Source organism: Lucilia sericata, unplaced genomic scaffold (genome assembly GCF_015586225.1).
Source record: "Lucilia sericata isolate MDLA Ls3-8-SP2 unplaced genomic scaffold, ASM1558622v1 Contig000043F_arrow, whole genome shotgun sequence".
Classification (NCBI taxonomy): domain Eukaryota; kingdom Metazoa; phylum Arthropoda; class Insecta; order Diptera; family Calliphoridae; genus Lucilia; species Lucilia sericata.
Window position 1 is genome coordinate 675,683 of NW_023994081.1, and position 22,371 is coordinate 698,053.

At 34.2% G+C, this 22,371-nt stretch overlaps 1 protein-coding gene across 2 annotated transcripts in view; it reads left to right on the forward strand.

The window, feature by feature from the left end:
- The window catches only part of LOC119614740 (alpha/beta hydrolase domain-containing protein 17B-like), a 127,471-nt gene that overhangs the window by 47,874 nt on the left and 57,226 nt on the right, over window positions 1–22,371 (forward strand). Inside the window, exon 3 of one of the 2 annotated variants that reach the window (XM_037970857.1) lies at window positions 649–781. In XM_037970857.1, coding sequence (XP_037826785.1) covers window positions 649–781 — 133 coding nt within the window. Of the gene's footprint in view, window positions 1–648; window positions 782–22,371 lie in introns of those variants that run through there. The other variant, XM_037970854.1, reaches the window with a different exon arrangement.

Below are 22,371 nucleotides of genomic sequence, written 5' to 3' on the forward strand. Positions count from 1 at the left end.
ATATGGGTGAGAGAATCCCATAAGGCCTCTTGGAATAATGAAACAGTGGGTAGAACCACGAAGATCCTATGGGGTGACCCTGATGAGAGCGAGACGAAAAATCTCCTCAAAATGCGCAAGTCTGAAGTTAGTATGATGGTACGTATTCTGAGTGGACACACAGGACTACGAGCACATCTATGCAAAATTGGACGTGCGGATTCAGACGAATGTAGAGCATGTGGAGAGGACAGTGAAACTCTGGAGCACTTTCTTTGCCACTGCCAGGCATTCGTCGAAGTTAGATCCAAGTATCTTGGAAGTGATGTTATTCCGGAAATAACATTCCTGACTAACACTGATTGGAAGATTCTTAGGAATTACGTTCAGGAAACTGAGTTTCTGAACACTGAAAAATAATTCTTTCAGTTTTTTTTTCATGATAAGGAGCGCACAACAGGCCCGATAGTGGCCTAGGTGTATTTCTTCGGATTTGATGTAGTATACATCCTCCTATCGACCTACCTACCACCTACCTACCACCTACCTACCTACCTAAATTTTTTAGAGAATTTTTTGTTTTTTATACCATTATACCTCATGAAAACCTTTTTAATGCATATGTTTTGTCAGCCTGTTAATTATTTTATTATATTTTATAATTAACAGCATTGATAAAGTTTCTAAAGTGAAATCACCAGTTTTGGTAATCCATGGCACGGACGATGAAGTAATAGACTTTTCTCACGGTATAGGAATTTACGAAAGATGTCCAAAAGCAGTAGAACCGCTTTGGGTAGAGGTAAGTAATTTTTAAATATTTTTTTTATATTTTTTTATATTTTTAAATATTTCAAACCTTAATCCTTTAATATCCTTGAAATTCTGTATCTATTTTTTAATATGTTAAATTTACTAATATATCCTTTTTTGTTTCATGTAAAAAAGATGCTAAAAGTTATGTTAAATTCAAGTTAAAACATATTTTTGTTGAAATACTTTCTATTTTTATTATTTTTAATTAACACGGCAGTGGAAAAACGCACGGGAAAGCATTATTATTTAGTATAATTTACATTAATATCGCAATTTAGAAGTGCACGCCAGATGCATAAGGCAAAAAAGGTTTTAATTAAAACTAAACAAATTACAAATCACTTTAATCAAAACTAAATAAATTAAAAATTACTGTGGCATGGAAATAAAAAAGTGGGAAATAATTCAGTAATTTCTAAACGGTTTGTCCAATTCTAGTACAGTATAGAATATAAATAGACTATAGTGTTGTTGAGTTTAAGTTTTAAATTTGGACCTCATGGGACCACCAGGGACACCTCGCGTATGAACATTTTTTAAATCGATCCCGTTTATTCCTTTGTGTTCTAATTAAAGATAAAATTATATACAGAGTACGAATTATTATTTATATTGTATGCATAATACTTACTTGTTATTTTAAGAGCGGGTTTTTGAGTTGGGAATTAAATGCCAGTTAATAATCAGATTAAATTTAAAACAAAACAAATATATTTTGAAATGTCCATAATTTATACTAATCAATAAATCAAACATTTTAATGTTTATATTTATAAAAATTTTATTATTTTTTTTGCATCAGGTGTTTACACTTTTGCATTTCCATTGTGGGCTTAAACTTGCAAACAAAATTAACTAATTGAGTACTCAAAAAAACTTTTCTAGCTAATCTAAAGATTGGCCCTAAGTTACAACAGTTTTTGTCCCCAAAAACGTGACCTCGTCGCGGTAGGAGCATACTTCGTATATTTTGATATTGTGTGAATATTAGGTAAATATTTTTTACATATTATTGTTAAAGAATCATAATGTACATAGATTTAGTATTTCAAAAAGATGTAAAACACAAAAATTGGTTGAAAAATGTTAAAGTTATTAAAAATTCCCTATGCCATTAACGTGTCTCAGAGCACTGTATTAGGAATTGTGGAAAAAAAATTTACTTATTTTGGAAAATATTCTAATAAAACTATTATATTACATAAAATATATCTATATTTACTCGAATATAAATTTTTGTCCTTAAAAGATAGCGTAAACCTGTTCTCAACTATGATAAAAAAAATTATTTTTTTTACACGGTAGTTTCAAAACTCCATTTTCAGTTTTTTTTTTAAACTTTGTTAAACAAGTTTTAAATTTTTGATTTTTAATATTTTGTTTTAACATATTACGTTTTTGAGCAATATTTTTGGCTCACTTGGTTAGGTTCATTCAGAATAAAATCAGTTTACTGTTGGCAGTGGGTGAAATCTATTCATATTCTAGTGTCTGTGAATATAGCCCCTAACTAAAGAAGAAAATTGCTAAAAGCGTTTTTGGAAACTATTCTCAATCACAGGAATTTTGCAAAAAAAAAAAAAAAAAAAAAAAAAAATGGGCGAATTCAGAATGTTATTACCAATTTTATAAGAAAAATGTCTGAATATATACATAAATATAAAAATATAAAGCCTCTACCTGAAAATTTGTTTTTCGGCTATAAATTACTTAAATAAATCGGGACCAAGCACGTGGTCGAAATACGCATTCTGGCGTCATTTAATTTAAAACAGCGTTAAAACATAATTATTTATTTTTGTTTTACTTGGAAAAGTATAAAAAAGTAAATTTTAACAAATTTCATTTATTTTAATTATTTAATAATTTAGATATAAAAAAAATTGCACAATTGATACATAGTTTTACGGCAAAAATGAATGTTTTTAATCAGAATTAGAATTATAAGAACAAACAGCGTCTTCTTGTATATTTAAAACTAGTAGGAAAGCAAAAATAAAAAGTTTTGTGGAAATTGGGGACGGGACACGCCCATTATTTATTATTATTCAAACATATTTGTATTACATGATCGATTTTTAACAGCATTTAAGTTGTTCATCATTGTAGGTGTGGCTCCGCAAATGTGGATTCTGCTATAACACTAAACACTTTTCCATCTAACATGGTCATCATACACAAAAAACAAAATACACAACGCAATGAATAAGCAGTGTTGTTATTGATTATTTACCAAAGCATGAAAAAAATTTTCTTTTATGAAATTTTCAGAGGTTGTCTCGAGTTTTTGCTTATATCTCCGTTGTTTATGGACGAATTTTGCTGATTTTAAATAGGAAACTTCTCGTAAGCATGTCTGATAGAATTATTGAAGATTTGGATCCCAAAGATATCTGGGGTCTTCAAAAAACTGATTTCAACAGACAGAAGGGTATAAAAACAAACAAAATTTTACATTTCATTTTCGATTGTTCAGTTCGTTTAGTGTCATTTTCGAAACTAATTATTAACTGACCAAGGCAATTTTCGGTTCTATTAAATTAGTTGATAGTGCATTTAAACTTACCGTAAGTCATTTTTTTATAAAGCTACGTTCACACCTATCAAATATTTGTTGGCTGTAATGTGAACACAAAATATTTTTGAAGAGCAAACAAAATATCAATTTTCGTTAAACATTTTTATTTGTCAACCTACAAATATTTTCCCAATGTGAACACCAACTAAACTATTTAATTGAAATTACAATAGTTTTTTACGATTTCATAGAAATTTCTGCATAAAAACAAAAAATTAAATACATTTTTATTTCATAATGTGCATAGTAAGCACAGTTATAGTAAGCATAGGGATCATGGCATGTTTGGAAGCCATGGATCAACAACACCCTTTTTTTGTAAAGGCAGCAGGCCTGCCACCAGACTAAGGAATTAAAGGATGATAACCTCTGACTCCCTAAAACATAACATATCAACATTTCAAAAAGAGATATAAACAGGACCCCTTTTCAGATGACGACTAATGGCTTACGAAAAAGGACTCGATTTTCAACATAATGACGTTGAACCAGGTGGGAAAACTTGCACAATTAATATCTGAATGCAAAAAGCTTCATATTGATGTACTTGGTATCAGCGAAATGAGGCGGAATACATGTGGCGAGAAGCACACTTCAGAAGGTGACCTGATACTGTTTTGGCTTACGAAAAAGGACTCGATTTGCCCAAAAGAACGTGAGGACGTTGAACCAGGTGGGAAAACTTGCACAATTAACATCTGAATGCAAATATCAGCACTCTTACGCTGAAACAGATCAGAAAGAACAGTTCTATAGAACACTGGACCGCAACCTTTCGCAGATAAATTATAATGATCTTTTTGTTATAATGGGTGATTTCAACGCGATGGTCGGGAGATTGAATGAGGGCATTGAACACGTTATGGGACAGCAGCGGATGGGATCGAAAAATGAAAATGGTGGTCTTCTAATAGAAGCCTGCTCTAACCATAACCTGATGATTGGCGGATCGATGTTTATGCACAAGGTACAACATAAAACAACATGAACGGCCCCAAACCCCACCCTGCTAGTACGAAATTTTCAGCTGGATATGCATCAGCAAGCGCTGGATTCATACTCTTCTCTACGTAAGAAGCAAGCAAAGCGCTGAAATTGGGAGTGATCACTCCTTAATTGTGGCTGAATTGAGACTTTAAACGGCCCCCTTAATACGGGAAAGAATGCCAGGCCGAAGGAAATTTTAAATATGGAGACTGCAGGATGACAACATAAAGCCGAATTTCGTGGAATCCCTTAATGCAAAATATGCAGAACGGAGTAGCGGCACTGAACACGCAATCGAAACTCTTTGGAGAATGCTAAATCTTCAATATTGGATGCCGCAAAGGAACGGCAAAAAAGAATGCTAAGGAATGTTTATCTGCAGCATTTCGGAAGATTGTCGAGGAACGAGCGGCGCAAAAAGCTAGATTGCTATCTCTTCCCAACACAAGGATCACCACGGAGGCACAACGAAAAGTGGACAATTTAACTAAACAGATAAAATGTAAGGCATGAAACGACAAGCGATCATATTTTAGGAGATTTGCGCAGGAGGCCGAAATTGCTGCCGGTAAGGGCGACATGAAAGAAGTGTTTGCAATATCAAGAAAAAAGTAAAAACAAACAAAACTACAATCTATCGAAATTGATAAAATTTCTCGATAGTTAAAATAATTACTATAAAATCGTATAAATACCATCAAGCATGTATATTGTATACATGGAAAATAGCTTTGACGATTTAATGACGATTTAAATAACCAAATTATAAATTATTTTCATTAAATTATCTATAAAATTATAGAGAATTGTTTATTATTAATATATTTCTATATCCATTAATATAATAAAAATTGTTTAAAAAAATTGAGTAATAAATTAATTAAATAATTTCTCAAGTAATTACTAGTCTATAGACAAGACTATAGACTAGACTAGACTATTGACTAGACTATAGACTAGACTATAGACTAGTCTATTTAATTAAGTAAAAAAAAAAAAAAAAAAAACGAAAAACTGAGATTTTCAGTGAAATTCGGTACAATCATTCTTCGTATACGAAATACGAACAATTAAAATTCATATTTTTTAAGATTTTCAACAAGCTTTAATTTTGAACCTCGATAAAATATGAACCGTAACGAATTTAATTTTGGAGAACTTTAAATTCCGTATTTACATGAAGAATATGTTTACCGAATTTCATCGAAATTGGAGAGGGTCATGTTCAAAATCCTACTTTTTTGTTCGGAATTTTTTGCAATTACCCCTTCCTTTATCATTATATTAACAATATAATAAGGGGATTCATGAAACACGTGTGCAAACTTTCACATTTGCACAAATGGCTATTTGCATTATTTAGAAGAAAAAAATTAGTTTAAAATGATCAGTTCAAATATGCGATCAAATATATCAGTGTTGTGGAAGTAAAATCCCACACAATTTGTGACAAATTCAATGTAAAATTGAAAATGCACAGATTGCACAGTTTGCGAGGCTTTTGAACGTTTATATGAAAACCCCTAATATAATTTTAAATTTTATGCTTCTTGAAAAAATCTAAAATAACTATAAACTAGATATAGACTAGACTATAGACTAGACTATAGACTAGACTATAGACTAGACTATAGACTAGACTATAGACTAGACTATAGACTAGACTATAGACTAGACTATAGACTAGACTATAGACTAGACTATAGACTAGACTATAGACTAGACTATAGACTAGACTATAGACTAGACTATAGACTAGACTATAGACTAGACTATAGACTAGAACTATAGACTAGACTATAGACTAGACTATAGACTAGACTATAGACTAGACTATAGACTAGACTATAGACTAGACTATAGACTAGACTATAGACTAGACTATAGACTAGACTATAGACTAGACTATAGACTAGACTAATGACTAGACTATAGACTAGACTATAGACTAGACTATAGACTAGACTATAGACTAGACTATAGACTAGACTATAGACTAGACTATAGACTAGACTATAGACTAGACTATAGGACTAGACTATAGACCTAAACTAAGACATAGAGACTAGAACTATGACTAACTATGACTAGACTATAGACTAGACTATAAGACTAGACTTATAGACTAGACTATAGACTAGACTATAGACTAGACTAGAGACTAGACTATAGACAGACTATAGACTAGACTAGACTAACTATAGACTAGACATATAACTAGACTATAGACTCAAAGACTAGACTATAGACTAGACTAAGAACGATAGACCTAACTAGACTATAGACTAGACTAGACTATAGACTATAGACTAGACTATAGACTAGACTAGACTAGACTAGACTAGACTATAGACTAGACTATAGACTAGACTAGACTAGACTACTAGACTAGACTAGACTAGACTATAGACTAGACTATAGACTAGACTATAGACTAGACTATAGACTAGACTATAGACTAGACTATAGACTAGACTATAGACTAGACTATAGACTAGACTATAGACTAGACTATAGACTAGACTATAGACTAGACTATAGACTAGACTATAGACTAGACTATAGACTAGACTAGACTAGACTAGACTAGACTATAGACTAGACTATAGACTAGACTATAGACTAGACTATAGACTAGACTATAGACTAGACTATAGACTAGACTATAGACTAGACTATAGACTAGACTATAGACTAGACTATAGACTAGACTATAGACTAGACTATAGACTAGACTATAGACTAGACTATAGACTAGACTATAGACTAGACTATAGACTAGACTATAGACTAGACTATAGACTAGACTATAGACTAGACTATAGACTAGACTATAGACTAGACTATAGACTAGACTATAGACTAGACTAGACTATAGACTAGACTATAGACTAGACTATAGACTAGACTATAGACTAGACTATAGACTAGACTATAGACTAGACTATAGACTAGACTATAGACTAGACTATAGACTAGACTATAGACTAGACTATAGACTAGACTATAGACTAGACTAGACTAGACTATAGACTAGACTATAGACTAGACTATAGACTAGACTATAGACTAGACTATAGACTAGACTATAGACTAGACTATAGACTAGACTATAGACTAGACTATAGACTAGACTATAGACTAGACTATAGACTAGACTATAGACTAGACTATAGACTAGACTATAGACTAGACTATAGACTAGACTATAGACTAGACTATAGACTAGACTATAGACTAGACTATAGACTAGACTATAGACTAGACTATAGACTAGACTATAGACTAGACTATAGACTAGACTATAGACTAGACTATAGACTAGACTATAGACTAGACTATAGACTAGACTATAGACTAGACTATAGACTAGACTATAGACTAGACTGTAGACTAGACTGTAGACTAGACTATAGACTAGACTATAGACTAGACTATAGACTAGACTATAGACTAGACTATAGACTAGACTATAGACTAGACTGTAGACTAGACTGTAGACTAGACTATAGACTAGACTATAGACTAGACTATAGACTAGACTATAGACTAGACTATAGACTAGACTATAGACTAGACTATAGACTAGACTATAGACTAGACTATAGACTAGACTATAGACTAGACTATAGACTAGACTATAGACTAGACTATAGACTAGACTATAGACTAGACTATAGACTAGACTATAGACTAGACTATAGACTAGACTATAGACTAGACTATAGACTAGACTATAGACTAGACTATAGACTAGACTATAGACTAGACTATAGACTAGACTATAGACTAGACTATAGACTAGACTATAGACTAGACTATAGACTAGACTATAGACTAGACTATAGACTAGACTATAGACTAGACTATAGACTAGACTATAGAACTAGACTATAGACTAGACTATAGACTAGACTATAGACTAACTATAGACTAGACTATAGACTAGACTATAGACTAGACTATAGACTAGACTATAGACTAGACTATAGACTAGACTATAGACTAGACTATAGACTAGACTATAGACTAGACTATAGACTAGACTATAGACTAGACTATAGACTAGACTATAGACTAGACTATAGACTAGACTATAGACTAGACTTAGACTAGACTAGACTAGACTATGACTAGACTATAGACTAGACTATAGACTAGACTATAGACTAGACTATAGACTAGACTATAGACTAGACTATAGACTAGACTATAGACTAGACTATAGACTGACTATAGACTAGACTATAGACTAGACTATAGACTAGACTATAGACTAGACTATAGACTAGACTATAGACTAGACTATAGACTAGACTATAGACTAGACTATAGACTAGACTATATACTAGACCTATAGACTAGACTATAGACTAGACTATAGACTAGACTATACTAGACCTATAGACTAGACTATAGACTAGACTATAGACTAGACTATAGACTAGACTATAGACTAGACTATAGACTAGACTATAGACTAACTATAGACTAGACTATAGACTAGACTATAGACTAGACTATAGACTAGACTATAGACTAGACTATAGACTAGACTATAGACTAGACTATAGACTAGACTATAGACTAGACTATAGACTAGACTATAGACTAGACTATAGACTAGACTATAGACTAGACTATAGACTAGACTATAGACTAGACTATAGACTAGACTATAGACTAGACTATAGACTAGACTATAGACTAGACTATAGACTAGACTATAGACTAGACTATAGACTAGACTAGACTAGACTATAGACTAGACTATAGACTAGACTATGACTAGACTATAGACTAGACTATAGACTAGACTATAGACTAGACTATAGACTAGACTATAGACTAGACTATAGACTAGACTATAGACTAGACTATAGACTAGACTATAGACTAGACTATAGACTAGACTATAGACTAGACTATAGACTAGACTATAGACTAGACTATAGACTAGACTATAGACTAGACTATAGACTAGACTATAGACTAGACTAATAGACTAGACTATAGACTAGACTACTAGACTAGACAGAGACTTAGACTAGAACTAGACTACTAAGACTAGACTATACTAGGGGGACTTAACTAAGACTAATAGACTAGACTATAGACTAGACCTGATAGACTAGACTATAGAACTAGACTAATAGACTAGACTATAGACTAGACCTAGACTATAGACTAGACTATAGACTAGACGATAGACTAAGACCTATTAGACTAGACTATAGAACAACTAGACTATAGACTGAGACTATAGACTAAAGACTATAGACTAGACTATAGAACTAGACCTAGACTAGACTCTGACTAGACTATAGACTAAGACTATAGACTAGACTAAGACTAGACTATAGACTAGACTATAGACTAGAGACTAATAGAACTGAGACTAAGACTAGACTATAAGACTAGACTAGTAGACTAGACTATGACAGACTATAACTAGACTATAGACTAGACTATAGACTAGACTATAGACTAGACTATAGACTAGACTATAGACTAGACTATAGACTAGACTATAGACTAGACTATAGACTAGACTATAGACTAGACTATAGACTAGACTATAGACTAGAACTATAGACTAGACTATAGACTAGACTAGACTGTAGACTAGACTATAGACTAGACTATAGACTAGACTATAGACTAGACTATAGACTAGACTATAGACTAGACTATAGACTAGACTATAGACTAGACTATAGACTAGACTATAGACTAGACTATAGACTAGACTATAGACTAGACTATAGACTAGACTATAGACTAGACTATAGACTAGACTATAGACTAGACTATAGACTAGACTATAGACTAGACTATAGACTAGACTATAGACTAGACTATAGACTAGACTATACTATAGACTAGACTAGACTATAGACTAGACTTAGACTAGACTATAGACTAGACTATAGACTAGACTATAGACTAGACTAGACTATAGACTAGACTATAGACTAGACTATAGACTAGACTATAGACTAGACTATAGACTAGACTATAGACTAGACTATAGACTAGACTATAGACTAGACTATAGACTAGACTATAGACTAGACTATAGACTAGACTATAGACTAGACTATAGACTAGACTATAGACTAGACTATAGACTAGACTATAGACTAGACTATAGACTAGACTATAGACTAGACTATAGACTAGACTATAGACTAGACTATAGACTAGACTATGAGACTATAGACTAGACTATAGACTAGACTATAGACTAGACTATAGACTAACTATAGACTAGACTATAGACTAGACTATAGACTAGACTATAGACTAGACTATAGACTAGACTGTAGACTAGACTATAGACTAGACTATAGACTAGACTATAGACTAGACTATAGACTAGACTATAGACTAGACTGTAGACTAGACTATACTAGACTATAGACTAGACTATAGACTAGACTGTAGACTAGACTATAGACTAGACTATAGACTAGACTATAGACTATATAGACTAGACTATAGACTAGACTATAGACTAGACTATAGACTAGACTATAGACTAGACTATAGACTAGACTATAGACTAGACTATAGACTAACTATAGACTAGACTATAGACTAGACTATAGACTAGACTATAGACTAGACTATAGACTAGACTATAGACTAGACTATAGACTAGACTATAGACTAGACTATAGACTAGACTATAGACTAGACTATAGACTAGACTATAGACTAGACTATAGACTAGACTATAGACTAGACTATAGACTAGACTATAGACTAGACTATAGACTAGACTATAGACTAGACTATAGACTAGACTATGACTAGACTATAGACTAGACTATAGACTAGACTATAGACTAGACTATAGACTAGACTATAGACTAGACTATAGACTAGACTATAGACTAGACTATAGACTAGACTATAGACTAGACTATAGACTAGACTATAGACTAGACTATAGACTAGACTATAGACTAGACTATAGACTAGACTATAGACTAGACTATAGACTAGACTATAGACTAGACTATAGCTAACTATAGACTAGACTATAGACTAGACTATAGACTAGACTATAGACTAGACTATAGACTAGACTAGACTAGACTATAGACTAGACTATAGACTAGACTATAGACTATACTATAGACTAGAGTATAGACTATTGACTAGACTATAGACTAGACTATAGACTAGACTATAGACTAGAATATAGACTAGAATATAGACTAGACTATAGACTAGAATATAGACTAGAATATAGACTAGAATATAGACTAGACTATAGACTAGAATATAGACTAGACTATAGACTAGAATATAGACTAGAGTATAGACTAGACTATAGACTAAACTAGACTATAGACTAGACTATAGACTTCATGGGTTAAAGACTTAAGTGGAAAAGCTGCTATTTGGGCTTGTGGAAACAAGGCTATAGATGAAATTTCAGAACACGAAGAAGACGGTTTTATTAGAGCTAAAATAGGAGGCATCCATATCTACAGCTGCTATGCTCCTCCAAGCTCAACAATTGTGCAGTTCCAACTGATGTTAGACCATCTGCTAAGGGACTCAGATCATCATAACCCAAAAATTATAGCTGGCGATTTCAACGCGTGGGCTGTTGAATGGGGAAGCCAAAGAACCAACACCCGAGGAAGCATTCTACTCGAAGCCTTTTCGGGACGAAACCTAGTGCTAGCCAATAATGGTAATACACCGACATTTACCGCTAGAGAAAGAAATTCAATTGTGGATTTGACATTTACAAGTAATTCCTTAGCAAGAGTTATGGAGTGGTCAGTAAGTGGACATTACACCCACAGTGACCACCAGGCTATTATATTCTCTACTCGTAGCTTAGAAAGAAGACGATCCCATAGGGAGGAGAACAACGTAAACTATACAGGATGGGCTTCTAAGAGACTTGACAAAGAAGCATTTACTCAAGAATTTTTGAATTATACAGAACTGAAGGGAACAGCATCTGAAATGACGAAACAGGTCTCATTAAGGCTTAGAAGAGCTTGTGATTCTGCAATGCCAAGGAGAAGAATAACAAAGAATCGTCCTCCAAACTATTGGTGGAACTCAGAGATCAGCAACCTCCGAGCCACTTGTCTAAGAGCCAGAAGAAAGACTAAACGGCTCAGAGGTCGACCAGGATTTGAAGAAGCGTGTTGCGAATACAAATACGCAAGGAGAGAATTCCAACATGCAATTCTAAAAAGTAAGAAGAACAGCTTCAAACAGATATGCTTAGAAGCAGATTCAGATCCATGGGGAAAGGCTTACCAAGTGGTCACCTCTCGCCTTAAGGGAAAGAAAACCCCCCAACCCAGTTGTCCTAAGCTACTTGATAAAATAGTTAAGACTTTGTTTCCAGAACACATAAGCTCCGTATTTACAACAAGAAGTCCATATCACGCAGAAAACATAGAGTTAACAACGGAAGAAGAACTAATCTCAATAGTAGATAAAATCGGAGATGACAAAGCACCTGGACCTGATGGCGTCCCAAACAATGCTCTTAAGTTGGCAATTAAACAATCAACTAAAACATTTGTTGATTTATTTAACCAATGCCTCAAAGAGCCAGTTTTCCCTGAAGCATGGAAGAAACAATCACTAATCTTGATTCCAAAACCTAATAAACGTCTAGGAGACCCCTCAGCATATAGGCCAATATGCCTCCTTGATACAAGTGGAAAAATACTTGAAAAAATAATATACAATAGACTACTACCAATTGTGGAAGAAAACGGAGGTTTATCAACCCGACAATACGGGTTTCGAAAGGCTAGGTCAACCATCGACGCGATTAACATGGTAGTTGAAACAGCACGAACGGCTATTGAAGGCAAAGGCGCAAACAGAAAATATTGTGCAATAATTACACTTGATGTAAAAAACGCGTTTAACTCCGCAAATTGGGGACTAATAATTAATAAATTATGTAGACTTGGCATACCGGATTACCTAACACTGATGATAAGAAGCTACTTCACAAATAGGATATTGTGCTACAACACTGATGACGGTACCAAAATATACAAGGTCACCGCAGGTGTTCCACAAGGTTCGGTGCTTGGCCCCTTATTATGGAACGTTATGTACAACGATGTATTAACGCTGAATATTCCAGAAAAAGCAAATATAATAGGCTTTGCCGACGACATCGCGGTAACTGTTTTAGCAAGATTTAAAGATGAAGTAGAACTAATCTCTAACGAGGTAATATTAACTATAAGAAACTGAATGAAAAGTGCTGGCCTGGAGCTAGCAGAACATAAAACTGAAGTAGTGCTGACGACGAGCCGTCGGAAAAGAGAAAATATAGAAATAAGCGTAGGAGAATATCAGGTTAGATCAAATACTCATCTTAAGTACCTTGGGATTATAATAGACGCTAGATTGAATTTCAAAGCTCACATTGAGTATGTGTAAGAAACTGAATGAAAAGTGCTGGCCTGGAGCTAGCAGAACATAAAACTGAAGTAGTGCTGACGACGAGCCGTCGGAAAAGAGAAAATATAGAAATAACCGTAGGAGAATATCAGGTTAGATCAAATACTCATCTTAAGTACCTTGGGATTATAATAGACGCTAGATTGAATTTCAAGCTCACATTGAGTATGTGAGCTTGAACTAGACTATAGATTAGACTATAGACTACTATAGACTAACTATAGACTAGACTATAGACTAGACTATAGACTAGACTATAGACTAGACTATAGACTAGACTATAGACTAGACTATAGACTAGACTATAGACTAGACTATAGACTAGACTATAGACTAGACTATAGACTAGACTATAGACTAACCTATAGACTAGACTATAGACTAGACTATAGACTAGACTATAGACTAGACTATAGACTAGACTATAGACTAGACTATAGACTAGACTATAGACTAGACTATAGACTAGACTATAGACTAGACTATAGACTAGACTATAGACTAGACTATAGACTAACTAGAATAGACTATAGACTAGACTTAGACTAGACTATAGACTAGACTATAGACTAGACCATAGACTAGACTATAGACTAGACTATAGACTAGACTATAGACTAGACTATAGACAGAACTATAGACTAGACTATAGACTAGACTATAGACTAGACTATAGACTAGACTATAGACTAGACTATAGACTAGACTATAGACTAGACTATAGACTAGACTATAGACTAGACTATAGACTAGACTATAGACTAGACTATAGACTAGACTATAGACTAGACTATAGACTAGACTATAGACTAGACTATAGACTAGATTATAGACTAGACTATAGACTAGACTATAGACTACTATAGACTAGACTATAGACTAGACTATAGACTAGACTATAGACTAGACTATAGACTAGACTATAGACTAGACTATAGACTAGACTATAGACTAGACTATAGACTAGACTATAGACTAGACTATAGACTAGACTATAGACTAGACTATAGACTAGACTATAGACTAGACTATAGACTAGACTATAGACTAGACTATAGACTAGACTATAGACTAGACTATAGACTAGACTATAGACTAGACTATAGACTAGACTATAGACTAGACTATAGACTAGACTATAGACTAGACTATAGACTAGACTATAGACTAGACTATAGACTAGACTATAGACTAGACTATAGACTAGACTATAGACTAGACTATAGACTAGACTATAGACTAGACTATAGACTAGACTATAGACTAGACTATAGACTAGACTATAGACTAGACTATAGACTAGACTATAGACTAGACTATAGACTAGACTATAGACTAGACTATAGACTAGACTATAGACTAGACTATAGACTAGACTATAGACTAGATTATAGACTAGACTATAGACTAGACTATAGACTAGACTATAGACTAGACTATAGACTAGACTATAGACTAGACTATAGACTAGACTATAGACTAGACTATGGACTAGACTATAGACTAGACTATAGACTAGACTATAGACTAGACTATAGACTACACTGAAAAAAATCCATGCCTAATATATACGAGAAATTTCGTACATTGTACGAGTCATTCGTTGTTTCGCACCACGAAATTCTTTCGTAATATGTACGAAATTGTACGAAATATTTTAGTATAATGCAAAATAATCTTGGAAAAAATAATTACCATAAATTGAATAAAGTGAATTTTGAATAAATATGATAAAATTTACGAAATATTAATTTATGCAAACATTTTTGTTTATTTTAAAATAATTTTTTTAATTTTAGTTCAAAATTATTCTCCACACGAATTTTTAATTTTTTTTATGCAAATAGTTCGTCAATTATATTATACTTTTTCTTAAATTTTATAAAAATATTGTAGTTTTATTCAATGATAATATACTACATATCATTATGTTTAATTTCGCTAAAATTTAAGAAAAAAATATTACGAAAGGTTTTCGTACTTTCGTAAAAATAGATAAGGGTTTTATTAAGTAATTATCGTATTATACACGAAATTTTTGTAAATATTACGAAAATATAAGTTACGAAATTTTTTTCTTAAAGTTGAGCAGGGATTATTTTCAGTGTAGACTATAGACTAGACTATAGACTAAACTATAGACTATTTCACAAATGAAAGCCATTCTATCTGTCAGTGAAGACCGCCTAGAGAAGCTTGCTACCATGGCAGATAAGATTTGTGATTGTTCCGATAATGAAATCAATGCCATTGTATCATCAACAGAATCCCGTTTGAGCAGACTTGACAACATTGAACGTCAACTGGAAAGTCTGTGCAACAAGATGGAATCGTTTGGTAGATCCAGGAGTAAGAGCAATACAACAGGTAACCGTAATCGTCCCAAATCTAGATCAAACAAAGAGAAACCTCTAGTTGGTTCCATTTCAAATTTGGAAAGAAGGCTAAGAAATGTGTTACCCCCTGCAATTTCAATCAATCAAATCAGGAAAACTAATTGGCGCTCCATTTTCGGTGACGGATGGTAGCAGCTTAGAGCTATGTAGCCTGTTTATTCGTGATAATAAATCGAAATCCAGGTTTTTAGTTGATTCTAGAGCGAATCTTTCAGTAATTCCAGTATCATCAGTTCAACGCAAACAACAACCCAGCTCACTCATTTTATACGCAGAAAATAACTCAGCAATTAAGACATACGGAAGCAAAACCCTTACAGTTGATCTCGGACTCAAGCGCAGTTTCACATGGAATTTTGTTATGGCTGATATAGAAAAACCTATCATTGGATCGGATTTCCTAGGTTACTATGGCTTACTTATTAATGTAAGAAACAACTGTCTTATTGATCCAAAAACCAGGTGCACTTCAAAAGGTAGTATTGTTAATGATCAAAACATTTTAATAAAAACCTTATTGCCATCATCTCTATTCTACCTACTTCTAATATAATCCAATGATTTGTCAAAAATTAATTTCCATTCTAAAGCAAAGCATGCAGTCCAACATTTTATAGAAACTACAAATGGTCCTCCTGTATTTTGCAAGCCAAGACGTCTATCTCCTGAGAAATTACTGGTAGTAAAGAAAGAATTCAATGAAATGGTGCGTCTTGGAATTTGTCGACCCTAGGATAGCAACTGAGGCAGCACACTACATATGGTCAAGGCGTCCCTGTGGTGACTACCGCAACCTCAATGCTCGTACCATACCAGATTGTTACGCTGTTCCTCACATCGATTTGGTGAAAGCATACCACCACATCCCGGTCGCAGACGACGACATTAAGAAGACAGCAATTACAACACCCATTGGAAACTTTGAATTTGTAAGAATGACATTTGGTTTGTGCAATGCCGCACAAACCTTCCAACAGTTTATGCACGAAGTTACAAGAGAATTGGATTTTGTTTACGTTTATATTGATGATTTGCTCATTGCATCAGAAAACGAACATGAACATCAGAAGCATTTAAGATGTTTATTTGAAAGACTGCGTCAATTTGGTCTTACCATAAATTTTGCCAAATGCGTTTTTGGAGTTTTCCAACTTGAATTCCTTGGTTATCTAGTTACGGATAAGGGCCTGAAACCACTTCCCAGCCGTGTTGAAGCAATTTCACAGTATGCACTGCCGTTAAAGAACTTAAGTGTTTTCTAGGTATGATTAAATTATACCGTCGTTTCATACCTCAAGCCGCAAAACATCAAGCAATATTACATGGAATCCAACAAGGTAATGTAAAAAACGATAAACGTCCAATTGAGCGGAATGAGTCCAGGAAGCAAGCATTCGAAGAGTGTAAAAAACAACTTGCCAACGCAGCACTTTTATCTTATCCAAAAGAAAATGTGCCAACTTCCTTGTGTGTAGATGCCTCGGACACAGCTATGGGTGGCGTTCTACAGCATTGAAGCACTTCCAATATTTTTTAGAAGGTCGTCAATTTTGCATTTTTTCTGACCACAAGCCACTTATATATGCGTTCAAACAAAAGCGAGACAAAGCCTCTCCCAGGCAGTTAAGACAGCTGGATTACATTGGTCAATACAATACCGATATTCGTCACAAAGGAAAAGACAATATCGTAGCTGATACTTTGTCCAGGATTCAACCAATCGATATGCCTTCGAATCTAGATTTCCACAAGCTGGCTGAAGAACAAAAGGTGGATGAAGAGTTAATGTCACTCGTAAACAACAACAATTCTTCACATAATTTAAAACTAATGAAGAATGGCGAACACAAGATTTACTGTGATATCTCTAATTCAAAAAAAGACCTTATTTAACAAAATCTTTTCGTAAACTAGTTTTTGATAACATTCACAATCTATCCCATCTAGGATCTAAAGCTTCAGTAAATTTGGTTCAATCCTGATACGTGTGGAAATCCTTAAGGAAAGATGTTTCTCAATGGGCTAGAAGTTGCATGGCTTGTCAAAAATCAAAGGTAAACAAACACACCAAAAGTTCTTTGGGCGAATTCAAGCCACCAACAGAACGTTTCAAACATGTCAATATAGACATTGTTGGTCTATTAGCAAGTTGCCAAGGCTATCGATATCTTCTGACATGTATCAATAGGTTTACAAAGTGGACGGAAGCTATTCCATTGGCTGAAATTAAGCAGAAACCGTAGCAGCTGCTTTTACAAACATTTGGATATCCCGGTTTGGTGTACCAAAGCAAATAATAACCGACCAAGGTAGACAATTTGAAAGCAAATTATTACGAGAACTTTCCAAAATATTCGGCTCAAGAGTAACACACACAACATCTTATCACGAAATGGTTTATGGAACAACGCTAACATTACCAGGTGAATTAATTGAAGAAAATTTAGCAAACAACACTGATACAGAATGTATCAAATTATTTCGGAATCACATGACAAATATCAAACCTTTAGTTACCGGTTGTCATAGAAACAACAAAACATACGTAAATGATCAGCTGAAGACTTGTGAATATGTATTTGTCAGATGTGATGCCGTAAAGAAACCACTTCAATCACCATACAATGGACCGTATCAAGTTATTTCATGAACCGACAAATTTTTCAAACTTTTACTAAATAGAAAAGAAATAGTTATAACTATAGATAGACTAAAAACTTGCATAAGTTTTACAGATTCCCCAGATGTTAATTCCAATCCAAACAGTTTGCAAACAAAAAAAAAAATAAAAATTTTAAAAAAAATAAATTATTTGAAACAACACTTTTTCTTTGAAATTGTAATAACAAAAACGAAAAAATAATTTTCAATTGCGTTTAGAATTTTGATTTGATTTGTAAAATTTAATTTAATAAAACTTTTTTATAAAAATATATAAATTGTTGGTGTTTTTAATAAAATACAACACAATCCCAACAGTCTAGTCTATAGTCTAGTCTATAGTTTCTTTTCCGTTTATTAAAAGTTTGAAAATTTTGACGGTTCTTGAAATAACTTGATACGGTCCATTGTATGGTGATTACAGTGGTTTCTTTACTGCATCACATCTGACAAATACATATTCACAAGTCTTCAGCTGATCATTTACGTATGTTTTGTTGTTGCTATGACAATCGGTAACTAAAGGTTTGATATTTGACATGTGATTCCGAAATAATTTGATCCATTCTGTATCAGTGTTGTTTGCTAAATTTTCTTCAATTAGTTCACCTGGTAATGTTAGCGTTGTTCCATAAACCATTTCGGCAGCAGACACTTTGGAGACCGTAATAATTCGTGTACGTAAACCAAGCATAACAAGTGGTAGAAAACTTACCCAATCTTTCTTCTCATTGCACATCAAGGCGGAGTTCAAAGTTCGGTGCCACCTTTCTATTAGCCCATTTGATTGAGGGTGATAAGATGTTGTGTGTGTTACTCTTGAGCCGAATATTTTGGAAAGTTCTCGAAATAATTTGCTTTCAAATTGTCTACCTTGGTCGGTTATTATTTGTTTTGGTACACCAAACCGGGATATCCAAATGTTTGTAAAAGCAGCTGCTACGGTTTCTGCTTTAATGTTAGCCAATGGAATAGCTTCCGTCCATTTTGTAAACCTATCGACAGCCTTGGCAACTTGCTAATGGACCAACAATGTCTATATTGACATGTTTGAAACGTTCTGTTGGTGACTTGAATTCGCCCAAAGGACTTTTGGTGTGTTTGTTTACCTTTGATTTTTGACAAGCCTTGCAACTTCTAGCCCATTTAGAAACATCTTCCCTTAAGGATTTCCACACGTATCGGAATCGAACCTAATTTACTGAAGCTTTAGATCCTAGATGGGATAGATTGTGAATGTTATCAAAAACTAGTTTACGAAAAGATTTTGTTAAATAAGGTCTTATTTTTGAACTAGCGATATCACAGTAAATCTTGTGTTCGCCATTCTTCACTAGTTTTAAATTATGGGAAGAATTGTTGTTGTTTACGAGTGACATTAACTCTTCATCCACCTTTTGTTCTTCAGCCAGCTTGTGGAAATCTAGATTCGAAGGCATATCGATTGCTTGAATCCTGGACAAAGTATCAGCTACGATATTGTTTTTTCCTTTGATGTGACGAATATCGGTGGTGTATTGACCAATGTAATCCAGCTGTCTTAACTGCCTGGGAGAGGCTTTGTCTGGCTTTTGTTTGAACGTATATATAAGTGGCTTGTGGTCAGAAAAAGTGCAAAATTGACGACCTTCTAAAAAATATTGGAAGTGCTTCAATGTGGAATAAACTGCCAGAAGTTCGCGGTCATAGGCACTGTACTTCATTTGGGTTTTATTCAGCTTTTTAGAAAAAAATCCTAATGGTTTCCACTCACCTTCTATAAACTGCTGTAGAACGCCACCCATAGCTGTGTCCGAGGCATCTACACACAAGGGAGTTGGCACATTTTCTTTTGGATAAGATAAAAGTGCTGAGTTGGCAAGTTGTTTTTTACTCTCTTCGAATGCTTGCTTCCTGGACTCATTCCACTCAATTGGACGTTTATCGTTTTTTACATTACCTTGTTGGATTCCATGTAATATTGCTTGATGTTTTGCGGCTTGAGGTATGAAACGACGGTATATTTTAATCATACCTAGAAAACACTTGAGTTCTTTAACGGTTTTCGGCAGTGCATACTGTGAAATTGCTTCAACACGGCTGGGAAGTGGTTTCAGGACCTTATCCGTAACTAGATAACCAAGGAATTCAAGTTGGAAAACTCCAAAAACGCATTTGGCAAAATTTATGGTAAGACCAAATTGACGCAGTCTTTCAAATAAACATCTTAAATGCTTCTGATGTTCATGTTCGTTTTCTGATGCAATGAGCAAATCATCAATATAAACGTAAACAAAATCCAATTCTCTTGTAACTTCGTGCATAAACTGTTGGAAGGTTTGTGCGGCATTGCACAAACGTGCAATGTCATTCTTACAAATTCAAAGTTTCCAATGGGTGTTGTAATTGCGGTCTTCTTAATGTCGTCCTCTGCGACCGGGATGTGGTGTATGGTTTCACCAAATCGATGTGAGGAACAGCGTAACAATCTGGTATGGTACGAGCATTGAGGTTGCGGTAGTCACCACAGGGACGCCACTCACCATTTGATTTCTTGACCATATGTAGTGGGCTGGCCCAGTTGCTATCCGAGGATCGACAAATTCCAAGACGTACCATTTCATTGAATTCTTTTTTTACTACCAGCAATTTCTCAGGAGATAGACGTCTTGGCTTGTAAAATACGGGAGGACCATTTGTAGTTTCTATAAAATGTTGGACTGCATGCTTTGCTTTAGAATGGAAATAAATTTTTGACAAATCATTGTATTCCATTAGAAGTGGGTAGAATAGAGGTGATGGCAATAAGGTTTTTATTGAAATGTTTTGATCATTAACAATACTACCTTTTGAAGTGCACTTGGTTTTTGGATCAATAAGACTGTTTCTTACATCAATAAGTAAGCCTTAGTAAGCTGTCTTAATTGCTGAGTTATTTGCTGCGTATAAAATGGGTTGTTGTTTGCGTTGAACTGATGATACTGGAATTACTGAAAGATTCGCTCCAGAAGCAACTAAAAACCTGGATTTCGATTTATTATCACGAATAAACAGGCGACATAGTTCTTAGCTGCTACCATCCGTCACCGAAAATGGAGCGCCAATTAGTTTTCCTGATTTGATTGATTGAAATTGCAGGGGGTAACACATTTCTTAGCCTTCTTTCCAAATTTGAAATGGAACCAACTAGAGGTTTCTCTTTGTTTGATCTAGATTTGGGACGATTACGGTTACCTGTTGTCTTGCTCTTACTCCTGGATCTACCAAACGATTCCATCTTGTTGCATAGACTTTTCAGTTGACGTTCAATGTTGTCAAGTCTGCTCAAACGGGATTCTGTTGATGATACAATGGCATTGATTTCATTATCGGAACAATCACAAATCTTATCTGCCATGGTAGCAAGCTTCTCTAGGCGGTCTTCACTGACAGATAGAAGGGCTTTCATTTGTGATGGTAGTCGCTGCATCCATAGTTGCTTTAAAATATCGTCGGAAACTCTATTTT